This window comes from Cherax quadricarinatus, chromosome 1 (genome assembly GCF_038502225.1).
Source record: "Cherax quadricarinatus isolate ZL_2023a chromosome 1, ASM3850222v1, whole genome shotgun sequence".
Lineage (NCBI taxonomy): Eukaryota > Metazoa > Arthropoda > Malacostraca > Decapoda > Parastacidae > Cherax > Cherax quadricarinatus.
The window spans coordinates 90,770,848-90,787,644 of NC_091292.1; the positions used below are offsets into that span (position 1 = coordinate 90,770,848).

Sequence of the window (16,797 nt, forward strand, 5' to 3'; positions counted from 1 at the left end):
ACAAACTTCTGCTGAACACTCCAACACTACATTTTTAAACCTACCACATACCTCTTTGACCCCATTACCTATGCTCTCATTAGCCCATCTGTCCTCCAATAGCTGTTTATGTCTTACCCTAACTGCCTCCTCTTTTAGTTTATAAACCTTCACCTCTCTCTTCCCTGATGCTTCTATTCTCCTTGTATCCCATCTACCTTTTACTCTCAGTGTAGCTACAACTAGAAAGTGATCTGATATATCTGTGGCCCCTCTATAAACATGTACATCCAGAAGTCTACTCAACAGTCTTTTATCTACCAATACATAATCCAACAAACTACTGTCATTTCGCCCTACATCATATCTTGTATACTTATTTATCCTCTTTTTCTTAAAATATGTGTTACCTATAACTAAACCCCTTTCTATACAAAGTTCAATCAAAGGGCTCCCATTTTCATTTACACCTGGCACCCCAAACTTACCTACCACACCCTCTCTAAAAGTTTCTCCTACTTTAGCATTCAGGTCCCCTACCACAATTACTCTCTCACTTGGTTCAAAGGCTCCCATACATTCACTTAACATCTCCCAAAATGTCTCTCTCTCCTCTACATTCCTCTCTTCTCCAGGTGCATACACGCTTATTATGACCCACTTTTCGCATCCAACCTTTACTTTAATCCACATAATTCTTGAATTTACACATTCATATTCTCTTTTCTCCTTCCATAACTGATCCTTCAACATTACTGCTACCTCTTCCTTTGCTCTAACTCTCTCAGATACTCCAGATTTAATCCCATTTATTTCCCCCCACCGAAACTCCCCTACCCCCTTCAGCTTTGTTTCGCTTAGGGCCAGGACATCCAACTTCTTTTTATTCATAACATCAGCAATCATCTGTTTCTTGTCATCCGCACTACATCCACGCACATTCAAGCATCCCAGTTTTATAAAGTTTTTCTTCTTCTCTTTTTTAGTAAATGTCTACAGGAGAAGGGGTTACTAACCCATTGCTCCCGGCATTTTAGTCGCCTCATACGACACGCATGGCTTACGGAGGAAAGATTCTTTTCCACTTCCCCATGGACAATAGAAGAAATAAAGAAGAACAAGAGCTATTTAGAAAAAGGAGAAAAACCTAAATGTATGAATATGTATATGCATGTGCGTGTCTGTGAAGTGTGACCAAAGTGTAAGTAGGAGTAGCAAGATATCCCTGTTATCTAGCGTGTTTATGAGACAGAAAAAGAAACCAGCAATCCTACCATCATGCAAAACAGTTACAGGTTTCTGTTTCACAGTCATCTGGCAGGACGGTAGTACTTCCCTGGGTGTTTGCTGTCTTCATAAGAAAGCAGGAACACTTCAATAAGCCTGTTGGCCCATACTAGGCAGGTCTTTCACAAACCATCCCACTAACAGAATCATATTTGCCCAACCCAATTTTCAATGCTTCCCAAGCAATAAGCTTTGATAATTCTATTCACTCATGTGCAAGTCCCACTCAAATTAAATCATGTGTGGGGGAAGTACCCTGTCTGGTGTGTGGGGAAGTACCCTGGCTGGTGTGTAGGGAAGTACCCTGGCTGGTGTTTGGGGAAGTACCTTAGCTGGTGTGTGTGGAAGTACCCTGGCTGGTGTGTGGGGAAGCACCCTAGCTGGTGTGTGGGGAAGTACCCTGGCTGATGTACCACCATCACTACCATCCTCTACCACCACCACTTTCGTATCTTTCTGCAAACTTTTTCTTGAATTCTATAGTGTTTCTCACCCTCTTTATCAAAGGGCTGGCACTAGAAGCTTTCTTTGGGCCCATGGTGGCTTATTTAGCAGTTACAAGCACTAAAAGCAATGGAATAATACAAAATGTATTGCATGTATGCATGGAATCGTCCTCATTGGCTGGTAAACAGTGGCACACTGGCTGTACATGGAGTGTCCGGGCCGCTCACTGCACGCAGACACGTTCGGGATGAAATGCTTTAACCAATTTCAGCGTCGTTAACCGAGCCAATATTTTGACACAAAAACGTTACTTAATCCGATGAAGTCTTAATCCTGGGGTCCACTGTACTGTTTTCCGATCACTTTATTTGGTAGTTGAAATAGTAACTTGGCAATTTCTTGTACTCAGTCGATAGAATAGAAGGAATACTAGTGAAATACCTATGAGTTTGGTTGACAGAAAATGGAATTGGCCATAAATAGGGCTCAAAGTGGGTGAAATTGCCAATGCATAAATATTGCTGAGACTGCTAACTTTGCGAGAGCATGTTTCTTTAAGTTTTCCAACAAATTTCGTACTTTTTATTTCATTACCTCTGGAAACAGATTGTCTTATCATTTCATAAGTTTTTTTTTTTTTTTTCAAATTCTTGTACACTGAGAGCAATTGTTAGATCAGGGGTCTGGTCATGAAAGTGTTAAAAGAGATTCATTATGGAACACACATAAAAATAAAATATCTAAAGAAATTACCTAATTAGATACTACAGAACTTTGGTGGCCTTCAGAAAGTTATAAAGAATAAGGATTTTATTTCTTGGTAAAGGTTACAATGTGTAATTACAATTTTGGTTTACTAAGTACAAAGAAAGTCACTGTCATGCCAGGCTGTTTAGGCAGACTAATCCTAGTGCATAATAACTACTTAAATCTAGACAAGATAAGAATGGTTAACTTTTATTAAAATCTTTATTTAATCTTTATACTATGGTTAACTTTTATTAAAATCTTTATTTAATCTTAATACTATGGTTAACTTTTATTAAAATCTTTATTTAAACTTAATACTAATGCGAGGTAGTCATGGTGGAGGCTTATAAGAATAATCTTGACGTTGCACATAATAAAACAATATTACAATTAATGGTTCAAGCAGTAATATTTCATGGATTGGCAGGTGTTTAATAGATTAGTGGTCGTATAATATAATATGATAACTCAGAAGTTGTTTTGGTTGGTTTGGTTAGTATTGAGAGATGAGATGATTTATAAGTACAGTGGACCCCCGGTTAACGATTTTTTTTCACTCCAGAAGTATGTTCAGGTGCCAGTACTGACCGAATTTGTTCCCATAAGAAATATTGTGAAGTAGATTAGTCCATTTCAGACCCCCAAACATACACGTACAAACGCACTTACATAAATACACTTACATAATTGGTCGCATTCGGAGGTAATCGTTATGCGGGGGTCCACTGTAGTCAGGGGATCCTTTACCGGTTCGGGTAATGAATTTCAGATCTTCGGGCCCTTTATGTGCATTGCATTTTTGCATGGTGTGAGACTGACATGAGGGATGTTGAAGAGTCCCTTATGCCTTGTATTGTAACTGTGCTGTCTGTTGTAGCTATCAAGAAGAAGTTTAAGTGGAGGGTTTATTTTGGAGTATAATGTTCTGTATATGTAGTAGGCACAATAATGTGAGTGTATGTCTCGTATATTTAATAAATTCAGGCTTTTGAAAAGTGGTGGGGTGTGCTGTCTAGCACAGGAACTGGTAATCATCTGCACAGCAGCTTTTTGTTGGGTTATTAAAGGTTTAAGGTGGTTGGCTGTGGTTGATCCCCAGGCACAGATACCATAGGTGAGGTCGGGATATGTTAATGAGTGGTATAGGGTAAGGAGTGTCGTTTGGGGTATGTAGTATTGTATCTTGGAAAGGATGTAATTTTTGTATATAGTGATACCATTTTATTTTTTTTTGTTCTTCATTGCTGAAATTTCTTTTATCAGGTCAGATAAAGTAAGGGGCTACAGCTTCTTGGAACGTTCTGCATGGCCTGAAATTGTCACAGCTTTAGAGACTGGCACACAGCATATTTTTAATCCTGGAAACCCTACCACATTTCATCAAGTAAGAGTTCTGTAGTCTGATTGTAAAAGCTTCCAAATATATCTTGTAGTATGATTGATATCATAATTCACTTGGCAAATGTCATAGGTGCTAATGAAAAGCTAAGTCAGTATGAGTATTCTTTGCCAAAGTGAGAGTGACTATATAATGCAAAGTAAAGGAAGGCTATTAACCCCGTAACTGTCCAAACGTAGATCTACGTTTTCTCGCATAGTGCTCCGAATATCTTGAAAAAAAAAATATTAAAATGAAGAGGGCATTTTTCTACATGTAATAGGATAAAAAAAAATTTTAGGGTCAGTTCTTACCGAGATATAAGATATAAGTGCTGGATGCTCACATGATGGCAACATGGAGTCCTGCCACTGGCAGAAGTGTTGCTGATATACCTTTTTTTCATTTTTTTTAATTTATATAATTTTTATGTTCTCATAATTGCAATTTGTAGTAGTTCTTGTGATTTCATAACCAGTCTTTGTTCTGACACTAATATTAGGTACTGAAATAGTACTCAACTAGTCGCAAACATGCTGACAGGTGAACATTTTCACCTATCTTGGTCACATATTATTATCTAGAAATATACACATAGTATTTACAGTAGGGGCCCGCTTTTTGGCGTTTCGCCTTACAGCGTTCCGCTAATACTGCGATCTCAAATTACGACCAAAACTTTCTATAAGGCAAGTGGTCTTTCAAATACGGCACGGGCCACCCGGTTTGTTTATATTCTCTGTGAGCACATCTCTCTATTATGTAATAATAATCACTCTCAGGCACATTAAATGTCTAATTTTACAGCAATATAGAGATTTTCATTAATCCATCTATATTTTCTTCAAAATTATATAAGAAACACATTACATAGCATATAAACATGCTGTTTATATGCTATGAAGGTGTGGTTGCAGGGTGGAGGGAAAACATTATGTAATATTGATAATAATCACTCTTGGGCACATTAAATGTCTTATTTTACGTTAATATAGACATTTTTATTAATCCATCTATTATATTTTCTTCAAAATTATATAAGAAACATGTTACATAACATATAAACATTTTATGTGTATATTCTATGGAGGTGTCGTAGCCGGGCAGATGGAAAACATTACGTCATTCTCCTTAATACATAACGCTTTTGTTTACAATTCTCGGCTTGAATTATTCATTACTTCTCTCTTTGTTTATGATGGCATCTAAAGGTAGTTGTTAGAAACAATTAAACTCAGTGAACATGGTATGTTGATTGTAATAATATGGCTCTGGGCCACATTAAATATTGTGTAGCTATGTAGGTAAGTGTAGGTACGTAGCCCAGGTGGACTCCATACCTATACTATTGTTATAACTGATAATTATACATATGTGTACCTGTACCTAAGTAAACTTACACACTGTGCTGGCATGCAGGTACACATTAAAATCACTAAGAGTGTTTTATTAGTCCTGAAGATGCCATATTAATAATTATAATAATAATATCACAACAATAATCACTTTAAGGAACATTAAATATAGTATAAAACGTTAATATCGACATTTTGCTTAATCCATCTAAATACACCCCACAGTAGAATAAATTAACATAAATTTGAGATGGGGTTGTAAAAGAAGTAAATGCTAGAGTGTTTCGGGAGAGGGGTGGGATTAAATTATGGGGAATTAAATACAAAATGGGAAGTGACACAGTTACTTTTTGCTGATGATACTGTGCTTATGGGAGATTCTAAAGACAAATTGCAAAGGGTAGTGGACGAATTTGGGAGTGTGTGTAAAGGTAGAAAGTTGAAAGTGAACATAGAAAAGAGTAAGGTGATGAGAGTATCAAATGATTTAGATAAAGAAAAATTGGGTATCAGATTGGGGAGGAGGAGTATGGAAGAAGTGAATGTTTTCAGATATTTGGGAGTTGACGTGTCAGCGGATGGATTTATGAAGGATGAGGTTAATCATAGAATTGATGAAGGAAAAAAGGTGAGTGGTGCACTGAGGTATATGTGGAGGCAAAAATTTTTATCTATGGAGGCAAAGAAGGGAATGTATGAAAGTATAGTAGTACCAGCACTCTTATATGGGTGTGAAGCTTGGGTTGTAAATGCTGCAGCGAGGAGGCGGTTGGAGGCAGTGGAGATGTCCTGTCTAAGGGCAATGTGTGGTGTAAATATTATGCAGAAAATTTGGAGTGTGAAAATTAGGAGAAGGTATGGAGTTAATAAAAGTATTAGTCAGAGGGCTGAAGAGGGTTTGTTGAGGTGGTTTGGTCATTTAGAGAGAATGGATCAAAGTAGAATGACATGGAGAGTGTATAAATCTGTAGGGAAAGGAAGGCGGGGTAGGGGTCGTCCTCGAAAAGGTTGGAGGGAGGGGGTAAAGGAGGTGTTGTGGGCGAGGGGTTTGGACTTCCATCAAGCGTGCGTGAGCATGTTAGATAGGAGTGAATGGAGACAAATGGTATTTGGGACGTGTCGAGCTGTTGGAGTATGAGCAGGGTAATATTTAGTGAAGGGATTCAAGGAAACTGGTTATTTTATATAACCGGACTTGAGTTCTGGAAATGGGAAGTACAATGCCTGCACTCTAAAGGAAGGGTTTGGGATATTGGCAGTTTGGAGGGATATATTATGTATTTTTATACGTGTGTACTTATAAACTGTTGTATTCTGGGCACCTCTGCAGAAACAGTGATTATGTGTGAGTGAGGTGAAAGTGTTGAATGATGATGAAAGTATTTTCTTTTTGGGGATTTTCTTTCTTTTTGGGTCACCCTGCCTCGGTGGGAGACGGCCAACTTGTTGAAAAAAAAAAAATGAGATGTGGTAGCCAGATGACTTGCAGGACTTGTGGTAGCCAGGCAACTTGTAGGAGTTGTGGTAGTCAGGAAACTTGTAAGGCTTGTGGTAGCCAGGCAACTTGTAGGACTTGTAATAGCCAGGCATCTTGTAGGACTTCTGGTAGCTGGGCAACTTGAAGGACTTGTGGTAGCCAGGCACTTGTAGGACTTGTGGTAGCCAGGCAACTTGTAGACTTGTGGTAGCCAGGCAACTTGTAGGACTTGTAGTAGCCAGGCAACTTGTAGGACTTGTGGTAGCCAGGCATCTTGTAGGACTTCTGGTAGCCGGGCAACTTGAAGGACTTGTGGTAGCCAGGTAACTTTTTAGGACTTGTGGTAGCCAGGCAACTTGTAGTCCAACATCAGAGAAAATGTGTCACTATAATATTACTGGGGGTAACTAGAAAATTATTCCTTTCATATGCCTTCACTGAGGGTGTCATTTCTTCTAAAAATGGTGTTACATGAGAATGGGAGTGTTTCTCTCTATTTATTCTACTGTATCAACATGGAAACAACTTGTACACAAACGCATCTGGTTTTGGTCACTTTACATTATCTGGTTTGTTTAGATTATGTGGGGTGGCGAGGGCTTCCCATCCTGGCTACTCATACTTCCCAACCTGACTTCATACAAATAAAACTCACTTCTCACCCTACATTAAGACTACAAATATTTTAAGGTAATTAATGAGTGTACTATATATGCATTTTATCACTCTAGGGAGCTTAATGTCATAGTAGGTATAAGTGGCCAGGCAGGATGCCATACCTCCCACACAACTTTCTACAAATAAATACTTTTCACCTCTCACCCTACATTAAGACCATTAAGACTACAAATATTTTAAGATAAATAATGCATGTACTATATATGCATTTTATCGCTCTAGGGAGCTTTAACCATCATAGTATAGTATGTGTGGGTGGGGTGGCCAGGAGGGCTACCACACCTGACTTCTTAGAGTAAATACTACTCACCTTTTGCCCTACATTAAGACTACAAATATTTTAAGGTAAATAATGAGTGTACTGTGTGTGTATCTTACTTTTTTACACCTAGTTCTATTGCTAACTTAATATATGTTAGTGTAAACTTGTTATCTGGCATTTATATGCATTTATAAATGGAAAAAATGGAGTTCTGCTTTCCAGCGAAGTCTGCTTTCCGGCAGTAGCCTGGAACCTAACGTGTCGAATAAGTGGGGCCCTACTGTATGGGTCCCAGCAATGTTTCAGGCACACTGGAGTATACAGCAGAACCTTTACTTACGAGTGCCCCAACGTGCAAGTTTTTCAAGATATGATCAGTCACTCGGTCGATTTTTTTCCTTCCAGATGCAAGCGAAATTTCAAGATGCGAGTGGGCCTCAAGGGAGGTTCCTTGACGCTGGTGAGGGGCTTTTGATCTTGATCTAGGGAATTGGATCTCAGTTGTTTGTTGGATTATCTTATTGAGACTTGGGCAATGTATGACAGATAGATGCTTCTTAACATACACCAAAATTGAAAGAAATTGGACGATAAATAACAGAGTTCACTTCTCATCCATTAGTCTTCCCTTAGCATTATATTTTTATATGGTTTTTATGGTTGTATTCTTGTTTTTTTGGTCACATTTGATAGAATGGAAGATATATTACAGAAATAGATATGAATTTTATTGGTTTCATGACAAAATTGGGCTCAAAGTAGCAGAAATGTTTGGTTTTTGCCAATGTTCAAGAGTAAACAAATGACATCATTGACCAGTCCACCTGGCCAGTCTCATACGCAGTCACGAATGGGTTGACATTATTTATACAATATTACAGTAGTCTGCATAACACTAAATCTTCTGTGATAAATGGTTTTGAAAACCTACAAGTTGGAGATTGAGACACTAATGCAACATATGGGAATCTTTATTAAAGAAACGTTTCGCCACACAGTGGCTTCATCAGTCCAATACAAAGTGGAAATGGGTTAGGAGAGGAAGAGTTTGAGGTAATTAGTCCCTCACCCTGGAATGACACTGCAACATCATGGGATCTTGATACAAGAAATTCTTCAATACTTGTCCAACCTTTGGACGAAGACCTACTTAGATTAGTGGATGGTTCCACTAATCTCGCCTCATCCTGCTTCAACTCACCTGACTACAGTATATAAGCAACTTCTCTGGCCATATGCTGCACTTTCTACAAGAGTGATGGACTGAACACATTAATTCTAAGCTGAGGGACTGATTACCTCAAACTCCTTCTCTTCTAACCCATTTCCACTTTATATTGAACTGATGAAGGCACTGTGTGGCAAAATGTTTCCTTAATAAAGATTCCCATATGTTGCATAAGTGTCAGTAAATCTTCTATTTTTTGTGTGAATAAAAATTCCTAATCGAGATGTGACTAATGAACAGAGAAAATGTTATTTTAGTGCCAGGAATGTCTGCATTGTTTATTCTGGACCCTATTTTGAAATTTGTGTGAAATTGGCCAAATTGCCAATTTCTGATCACTTTACTGGATAGTTGAAATAGGTGAATGGGTAGTTTCTTGTACTCAGTCGAGAGAATAGAAATAAGTAAGTTTATTCAGGTATATACACAATTGCAGTTACATAGATTATCATACATAGCAGCGTATGTATAGAGAACTGAGGATAACCCAGAAAAGTCAGACAAAATGACTTATTTCCAGTACCTGGCTTGGTCTTGCCATATATGATTTTTGGTAACTATTTTTTTCTCAGTTGTTTGTTGGGCTATCTTATTGAAACTTGGGCAATGTATGATGGAAAGATGCTTCTTAATGTACACCAAAAATGAAAAAAATTGGACCATAAATAAGGGAGTTCACTTATCAGCCATTAGCTGCCTCTTAGTGGTATATTTTTGTATGGTTTTTATGGTTGTATTCTCATTTATTTGATCTCATTTGATAGAATGGAAGATATATTACAGAAATAGATATGATTTTGATTGGTTTCATGACAAAAAGTACTTTGAAATTGAGCTCAAAGTAGCAGAAATGTTTGATTTTTGCTGATGTTCAATGAACTTTCTTGTGTAAGTAAAGTTGGTTAACTTTATTAAGTGTATTCTAACCTAACCACTCTGTAATCTGGCAGACTTAGTAATCCGGCACACTACAGGTCCCAATGATACCAGATTTGTGGTGGCGGACCTGTATGACATGACATCAGTGAATCGCTATGTTTGCTGTGCTGTTTGCTCTAGCTGGTGCTCATTTGAACTGGTGCTCCCACAAAATACTAAGTGGTCCCAGATTTTTTTTAGTACTGCACACACTGAGTGTTAAGACTCATTCTGTACTGACCAGGCATCTTAGGCCAATCGTTCCAAATTTGGAGGCAGGAAAAATGAAATGTTGATCTACGTTTGGAGCGCTAGTGGTAACAACGTAGATCTACATTTGGACAGTTAAGGGGGTTAACTTCAGATTAGCAATTTTTTAAATTCTGATGAATTTATGGAAACAAAATTCATATTTGGTTAATTCCAGGGCTTCATATAATTTTTTTAATAGCTTTTTTAGGAAAATTTTGAATCTGATATAAATAGATTACCTAGGTAGTAGGTTGGTAGACAGCATCCGCCCAGGGAGGTACTACCATCCTGTCAAGTGAGTGTAAAATGGAAGCCTGTAATTGTTTTACATGATGGTAAGATTGCTGGTGTCTTTTCTGGCTCATAAACATGCAAGATTTTAGGTACGTCTTGCTACTTCTACTTATACTTAAGTCACACTACACTTGCATGCACAATTATAAATATACACACCCCTCTGCATTTTCTTTTGTTTTCTTTCTAGTTCTTGTTCTTTTTTATTTCCTCTTATCTCCATGAGGAAGTGGAACAGAACTCTTCCTCCGTAAACTATGCATGTCATAAGAGGCGACTAACATGCTGGGAGCAAGAGGCTAGTAACCCTTTCTCCTGTATACATTACTAAAGTTAAAAAGAGAAACTTTTGCTTTTTTTTTTGGGCCACCCTGTCTCAGTGGGGTATGGCCGGTTTGTTGAAAGAAGAAAGAAGATAATAGATTACTGTATATAAGCGAGTATAACTAAACTGGGTGTTTAGGTGAATCCTTGAGTCTTTGTCCAAAAGATCCTTAATTTGTCACATATCTTACGTATATGCAGGTAGTAGGTTGGTAGACAGCAACCGCCCAGGAAGGTACTACCGTCCTGCCAAGTGAGTGTAAAACGAAAGCCTGTAATTGTTTTACATGATGGTAGGATTGCTGGTGTTCTTTTTTCTGTCTCATGAACATGCAAGATTTCAGGTATGTCTTGCTACTTCTACTTACACTTAGGTCACACTACACATACATATACGAGCACATATATACACACCCCTCTGGGTTTTCTTCTATTTTCTTTCTAGTTCTTATTCTTGTTTATTTCCTCTTATCTCCATGGGGAAGTGGAACAGAATTCTTCCTCCATAAGCCATGCGTGTTGTAAGAGGCGACTAAAATGCCGGGAGCAAGGGGCTAGTAACCTCTTCTCCTGTATATATTACTAAATGTAAAAGGAGAAACTTTCGTTTTTCCTTTTGGGCCACCCCACCTCGGTGGGATACGGCCGGTGTGTTGAAAGAAAGAAAGGATTGCTGGTGTCCTTTTCTCTGTCTTGTGAACATGCAAGATTTCAGGTACTTCTTGCTACTTCTACTTACACTTAGGTCACACTACAAATATGTGTACAAGCATATATATACACACCCCTCAGGGTTTTCTTCTATTTTGTTTCTAGTTCTTATTCTTGTTTATTTCCTCTTATCTCCATGGGGAATTGGAACAGAATTCTTCCTCTGTAAGCCATGCGTGTTGTAGGAGGCGACTACAATGCCGGGATCAAGGGGCTAGTAACCCCTTCTCCTGTACAAATTACTAAATTTAAAAAGAGAAACTTTCGTTTTTCTTTCTGGGCCATCCTGCCTTGGTGGGATACGGCCGGTTTGTTGAAAGAAGAAGAAAGATCTTATGTATAAGCCTACTTTAGTTTTTGAAGGACTAATCCCAAAATTACAAGTGCTGACATTGTTGCAGTTTAAAAAAAATATCTTCTGAAATGGTAGAGAATCTTTTTCTGAAGGTAATGACAGAAAAAAAAAAGGGGGGAAATTTGATGGAAAATTTAGAGATTGCACAAAAATCTGCACTTAGGAGAGGAACTTTAGAATGATGTTTTAGTCCATCCTGGACTATTGTCAAATCAAAGCTGGGGTGGTGAAAGCCAAAAAACAGAATTATGGAGCAGGAAGAGGAGGAGGAAATGGAGATGGTGTTAGTGTTTTGTTGTTGTTTGTTTTGTTTTATTGTTGGTGGTGTTTGTTTTGTTGTTCAGTTGTAATAGTGGCAGCAGTGGTGCAGTAGTGGTAATAGTAATGAAGAAGTAGTAGTGGTAATGGTAAAACAAGTAGTAGAGTAGTGACAGTAGTAATAGTAGTGAAAGAATTAGTATTAGTGGTAGTATAAAAGCACAAGAGAAAAAAAGAGCACTGAAGGAGGGCTACTGGCCCTCTCAATTTTCCTAGAGTGAAAGCCAGTGAAGGGCTGCTTCCTCTCCCTATCCCCACTGATGTCTTACTCGACCTAACTCACCTTTGTTTGGACTTCTTTTTTTTTTTCCTTTCAAGGAAAATTCTATTTTCAAACTTTTGGTGTTGATGTGGCCTCTCCTCTAGCCCATGTCCTTGCTAACCTTTATATGGAATATTTCAAAACAGTCCTACTTCCTACTATTAGGGTACATCCTTCTCTCTGGCTTTGCTATGTAGATGATGTCTTTGTGCTATGGCCACATGATTCAAGTACCTTCCAGTCTTTTCTTGATACTCTTAACAATCTTGCTCCTTCAATCTAGGTTAAAGTTGATTGTAAATATAACTCTCTACTTCCTTTCCTTGATGTTCATGTCCTCTGTTCCATGACTGGCTATCTTTTTCTATCTACTGCAAGCCAATGCACAGTGGGATATACATTCACCTCTCTTATCCTCTTTCTGCCAAGAAAAGTGTTCTTGTTTCTCTCTTCCTTTGTTCCCTCTGCATCTGTGATGCTCAGTTTCTTCACTCTGAAATTTACACTCTTCACAGTTTGTTCTCTTGCCTTAGCTATCGTTCTGATTTCATGAACTCTCCTTACTCTCATGCTAAATGGACTCTTCTCTCCCTGATACTGTTCTCATGTGAACGCTTCTATTCTTTGCCTTCCCTAAATTTCCAATCTTCAAAACTGTAACAACACTCTCTGTCTTCAGACTACAGTGGAACCTCAGTTTTCATGATTAATCCGTTCGAAGAAGTCTGACAAAAACCAAATCATACGAAAACTGAAGCAATATTTCCCATAAGAAATAATGTAAATCCAATTAATCCATTCCAGACACCCAAAAATATTAACAAAAAATACATTTTTATAGAGAATCACTATAGTTTTACATACAGAAAACAATGAGAAATAAATATAAATGACTAATGAAATGGATAAATGAACATTTAACATCACTTTTACCTTTATTGAAGATTCTTGTTGGTGTAATGAAGACGGCGAGGAGGGGAGAGGGAGGAGGAGAGATTATTGTTTGGAAGGGGAATCCCCGTCCATAAGGAATTCAGGTATCAAGGCTCTATCTGGGGTTACTTCCCTTCTTTGTCTTTTACTGGCATTAAGACCAGCGTGAGAGTCACTGGACCCCTGTCACACAAAAAATCTGTCCAGAGATGTCTGTTTCTGGCATCTCTTTAAGATTTGCCTAAAATGGCACAAGGCATTGTCATTGAACATGTTGCAGACATGGCTTGCAATAGTTTTGTTATAGTGATATTTCTCCACAAAACTTTGCAACTCATTCCACTTTGTACACGTCCTTAATCACTGAAGACGGCACATTCTCCCCTCTCTTTCTCCTCCTCTGAAGCAATTTCCTCAGCTGCAGTCTGTTGCTGTTCCAGTTAAAGGTCTTGTATCTCTTCAGTGGTTAGCTCTTCCCTGTGGTCATTCACCAACTCTTCCACATCCTGGCCACTCACATCCAACCCCATGGACTTCCTCAAAGACACAGTAGATTTCACAACAGGCTTAGTGTCATCAGGGTCAGCCTTAAATCCTTCAAAATCCTTTTTGAGGACACATTCTGGCCACAGTTTTCTTCAAGCAGAGTTCATCGTCCTGGAAGTCACTCCCTGCCAAGCCTTATCTATAAGGCTTATGCAATTGAGGATTTTGAAGTGATTCCTCCAGAACTCTCTTATGGTCAGTTAAGTGTCTGAGGTCACCTGTAACTGTTTTACATGATGGTAGGATTGCTGGTGTCTCTTTCTGTCTCATAAACATGCTAGATAACAGGGATATCTTGCTACTCCTACTTACACTTTGGTCACACTTCACAGACATGCACATGCATATATATATACATACATCTAGGTTTTTCTTCTTTTTCTAAATAGCTCTTGTTCTTCTTTATTTCTTCTATTGTCCATGGGGAAGTGGAAAAGAATCTTTCCTCCATAAGCCATGCGTGTCGTATGAGGCGACTAAAATGCCGGGAGCAATGGGCTACTAACCCCTTCTCCTGTAAACATTTACTAAAAGAGAGAAGAAAAAAACTTTATAAAACTGGGATGCTTGAATGTGCGTGGATGTAGTGCGGATGACAAGAAACAGATGATTGCTGATGTTGTGAATGAAAAGAAGTTGGATGTCCTGGCCCTAAGCGAAACAAAGCTGAAGGGGGTAGGGGAGTTTCGGTGGGGGGAAATAAATGGGATTAAATCTGGAGTATCGGAGAGAGTTCGAGCTAAGGAAGGGGTAGCAATAATGTTGAAGGGTCAGTTATGGAAGGAGAAAACAGAATATGAATGTGCAAAGGGGACAAAAGAGAGTGCAAAAATTATAGGGGGATAAGTCTGATGACTGTGAAACAGAAACCTGTAACTGTTTTGCATGATGGTAGGATTGCTGGTTTCTTTTTCTGTCTCATAAACACGCTAGATAACAGGGATATCTTGATACTCCTACTTACACTTTGGTCACACTTCACAGACATGCACATGCATATAAATATACATACATCTAGGTTTTTCTCTTTTTTTCTAAATAGCTCTTGTTCTTCTTTATTTCTTCTATTGTCCATGGGCAAGTGGAAAAGAATCTTTCCTCCGTAAGCCATGCGTGTCATATGAGGCGACTAAATTGCCGGGAGCAAGGGGCTAGTAACCCCTTCTCCTGTATATATTACTAAATGTAAAAGGAGAAACTTTCGTTTTTCCTTTTGGGCCACCCCGCTTCGGTGGGATACAGCCGATGTGTTGAAAGAAAGAAATTTACTAAAAAAGAGAAGAAGAAAAACTTTATAAAACTGGGATGCTTGAATGTGCGTGGATGTAGTGCGGATGACAAGAAACAGATGATTGATGATGTTATAAATGAAAAGAAGTTGGATGTCCTGGCCCTAAGCGAAACAAAACTGAAGGGGGTAGGGGAGTTTCGGTGGGGGGAAATAAATGGGATTAAATCTGGAGTATCTGAGAGAGTTAGAGCAAAGGAAGGGGTAGCAGTAATGTTGAAGGATCAGTTGTGGAAGGAAAAAAGAGAATATCAATGTGTAAATTCAAGAATTATGTGGATTAAAGTAAAGGTTGGATGCGAAAAGTGGGTCATAATTAGCATGTATGCACCTGGAAAAGAGAGGAATGTAGAGGAGAGAGAGAGATTTTGGGAGATGTTAAGTGAATGTATGGGAGCCTTTGAACCAAGTGAGAGAGTAATTGTGGTAGGGGACCTGAATGCTAAAGTAGGAGAAACTTTTAGAGAGGGTGTGGTAGGTAAGTTTGGGGTGCCAGGTGTAAATGAAAATGGGAGCCCTTTGATTGAACTTTGTATAGAAAGGGATTTAGTTATAGGTAATACATATTTTAAGAAAAAGAGGATAAATAAGTATACAAGATATGATGTAGGGCGAAATGACAGTAGTTTGTTGGATTATGTATTGGTAGATAAAAGACTGTTGAGTAGACTTCAGGATGTACATGTTTATAGAGGGGCCACAGATATATCAGATCACTTTCTAGTTGTAGCTACACTGAGAGTAAAAGGTAGATGGGATACAAGGAGAATAGAAGCATCAGGGAAGAGAGAGGTGAAGGTTTATAAACTAAAAGAGGAGGCAGTTAGGGTAAGATATAAACAGCTATTGGAGGATAGATGGGCTAATGAGAGCATAGGCAATGGGGTCGAAGAGGTATGGGGGTAGGTTTAAAAATGTAATGTTAGAGTGTTCAGAAGAAGTTTGTGGTTACAGGAAAGTGGGTGCGGGAGGGAAGAGGAGCGATTGGTGGAATGATGATGTAAAGAGAGTAGTAAGGGAGAAAAAGTTAGCATATGAGAAGTTTTTACAAAGTAGAAGTGATGCAAGGAGAGAAGAGTATATGGAGAAAAAGAGAGAGGTTAAGAGAGTGGTGAAGCAATGTAAAAAGAGAGCAAATGAGAGAGTGGGTGAGATGTTATCAACAAATTTTGTTGAAAATAAGAAAAAGTTTTGGAGTGAGATTAACAAGTTAAGGAAACCTAGAGAACAAATGGATTTGTCAGTTAAAAATAGGAGAGGAGAGTTATTAAATGGAGAGTTAGAGGTATTGGGAAGATGGAGGGAATATTTTGAGGAATTGTTAAATGTTGATGAAGTTAGGGAAGCTGTGATTTCGTGTATAGGGCAAGGAGGAATAACATCTTGTAGGAGTGAGGAAGAGCCACTTGTGAGTGTGGGGGAAGTTCTTGAGGCAGTAGGTAAAATGAAAGGGGGTAAGGCAGCCGGGATTGATGGGATAAAGATAGAAATGTTAAAAGCAGGTGGGGATATAGTTTTGGAGTGGTTGGTGCAATTATTTAATAAATGTATGGAAGAGGGTAAGGTACCTAGGGATTGGCAGAGAGCATGCATAGTTCCTTTGTATAAAGGCAAAGGGGAGTGCAAAAATTATAGGGGGATAAGTCTGTTGAGTATACCTGGTAAAGTGTATGGTAGAGTTATTATTGAAAGAATTAAGAGTAAGACGGAAAAATGATAGCAGATGAACAAGGAGGCTTTAGGAAAGGTAGGGGG

At 38.5% G+C, this 16,797-nt stretch overlaps 1 protein-coding gene across 3 annotated transcripts in view; it reads left to right on the forward strand.

Annotated features, from left to right (window-relative positions):
- The window catches only part of Cog2 (conserved oligomeric Golgi complex subunit 2), a 150,157-nt gene that overhangs the window by 79,669 nt on the left and 53,691 nt on the right, over positions 1-16,797 (forward strand). For all 3 annotated transcript variants that reach the window (XM_070083863.1, XM_070083875.1, XM_070083870.1), the window contains exon 7: positions 3,727-3,847. In XM_070083863.1, the coding sequence (XP_069939964.1) occupies positions 3,727-3,847 (121 nt within the window). The remainder of the gene's footprint in view (positions 1-3,726; positions 3,848-16,797) is intronic.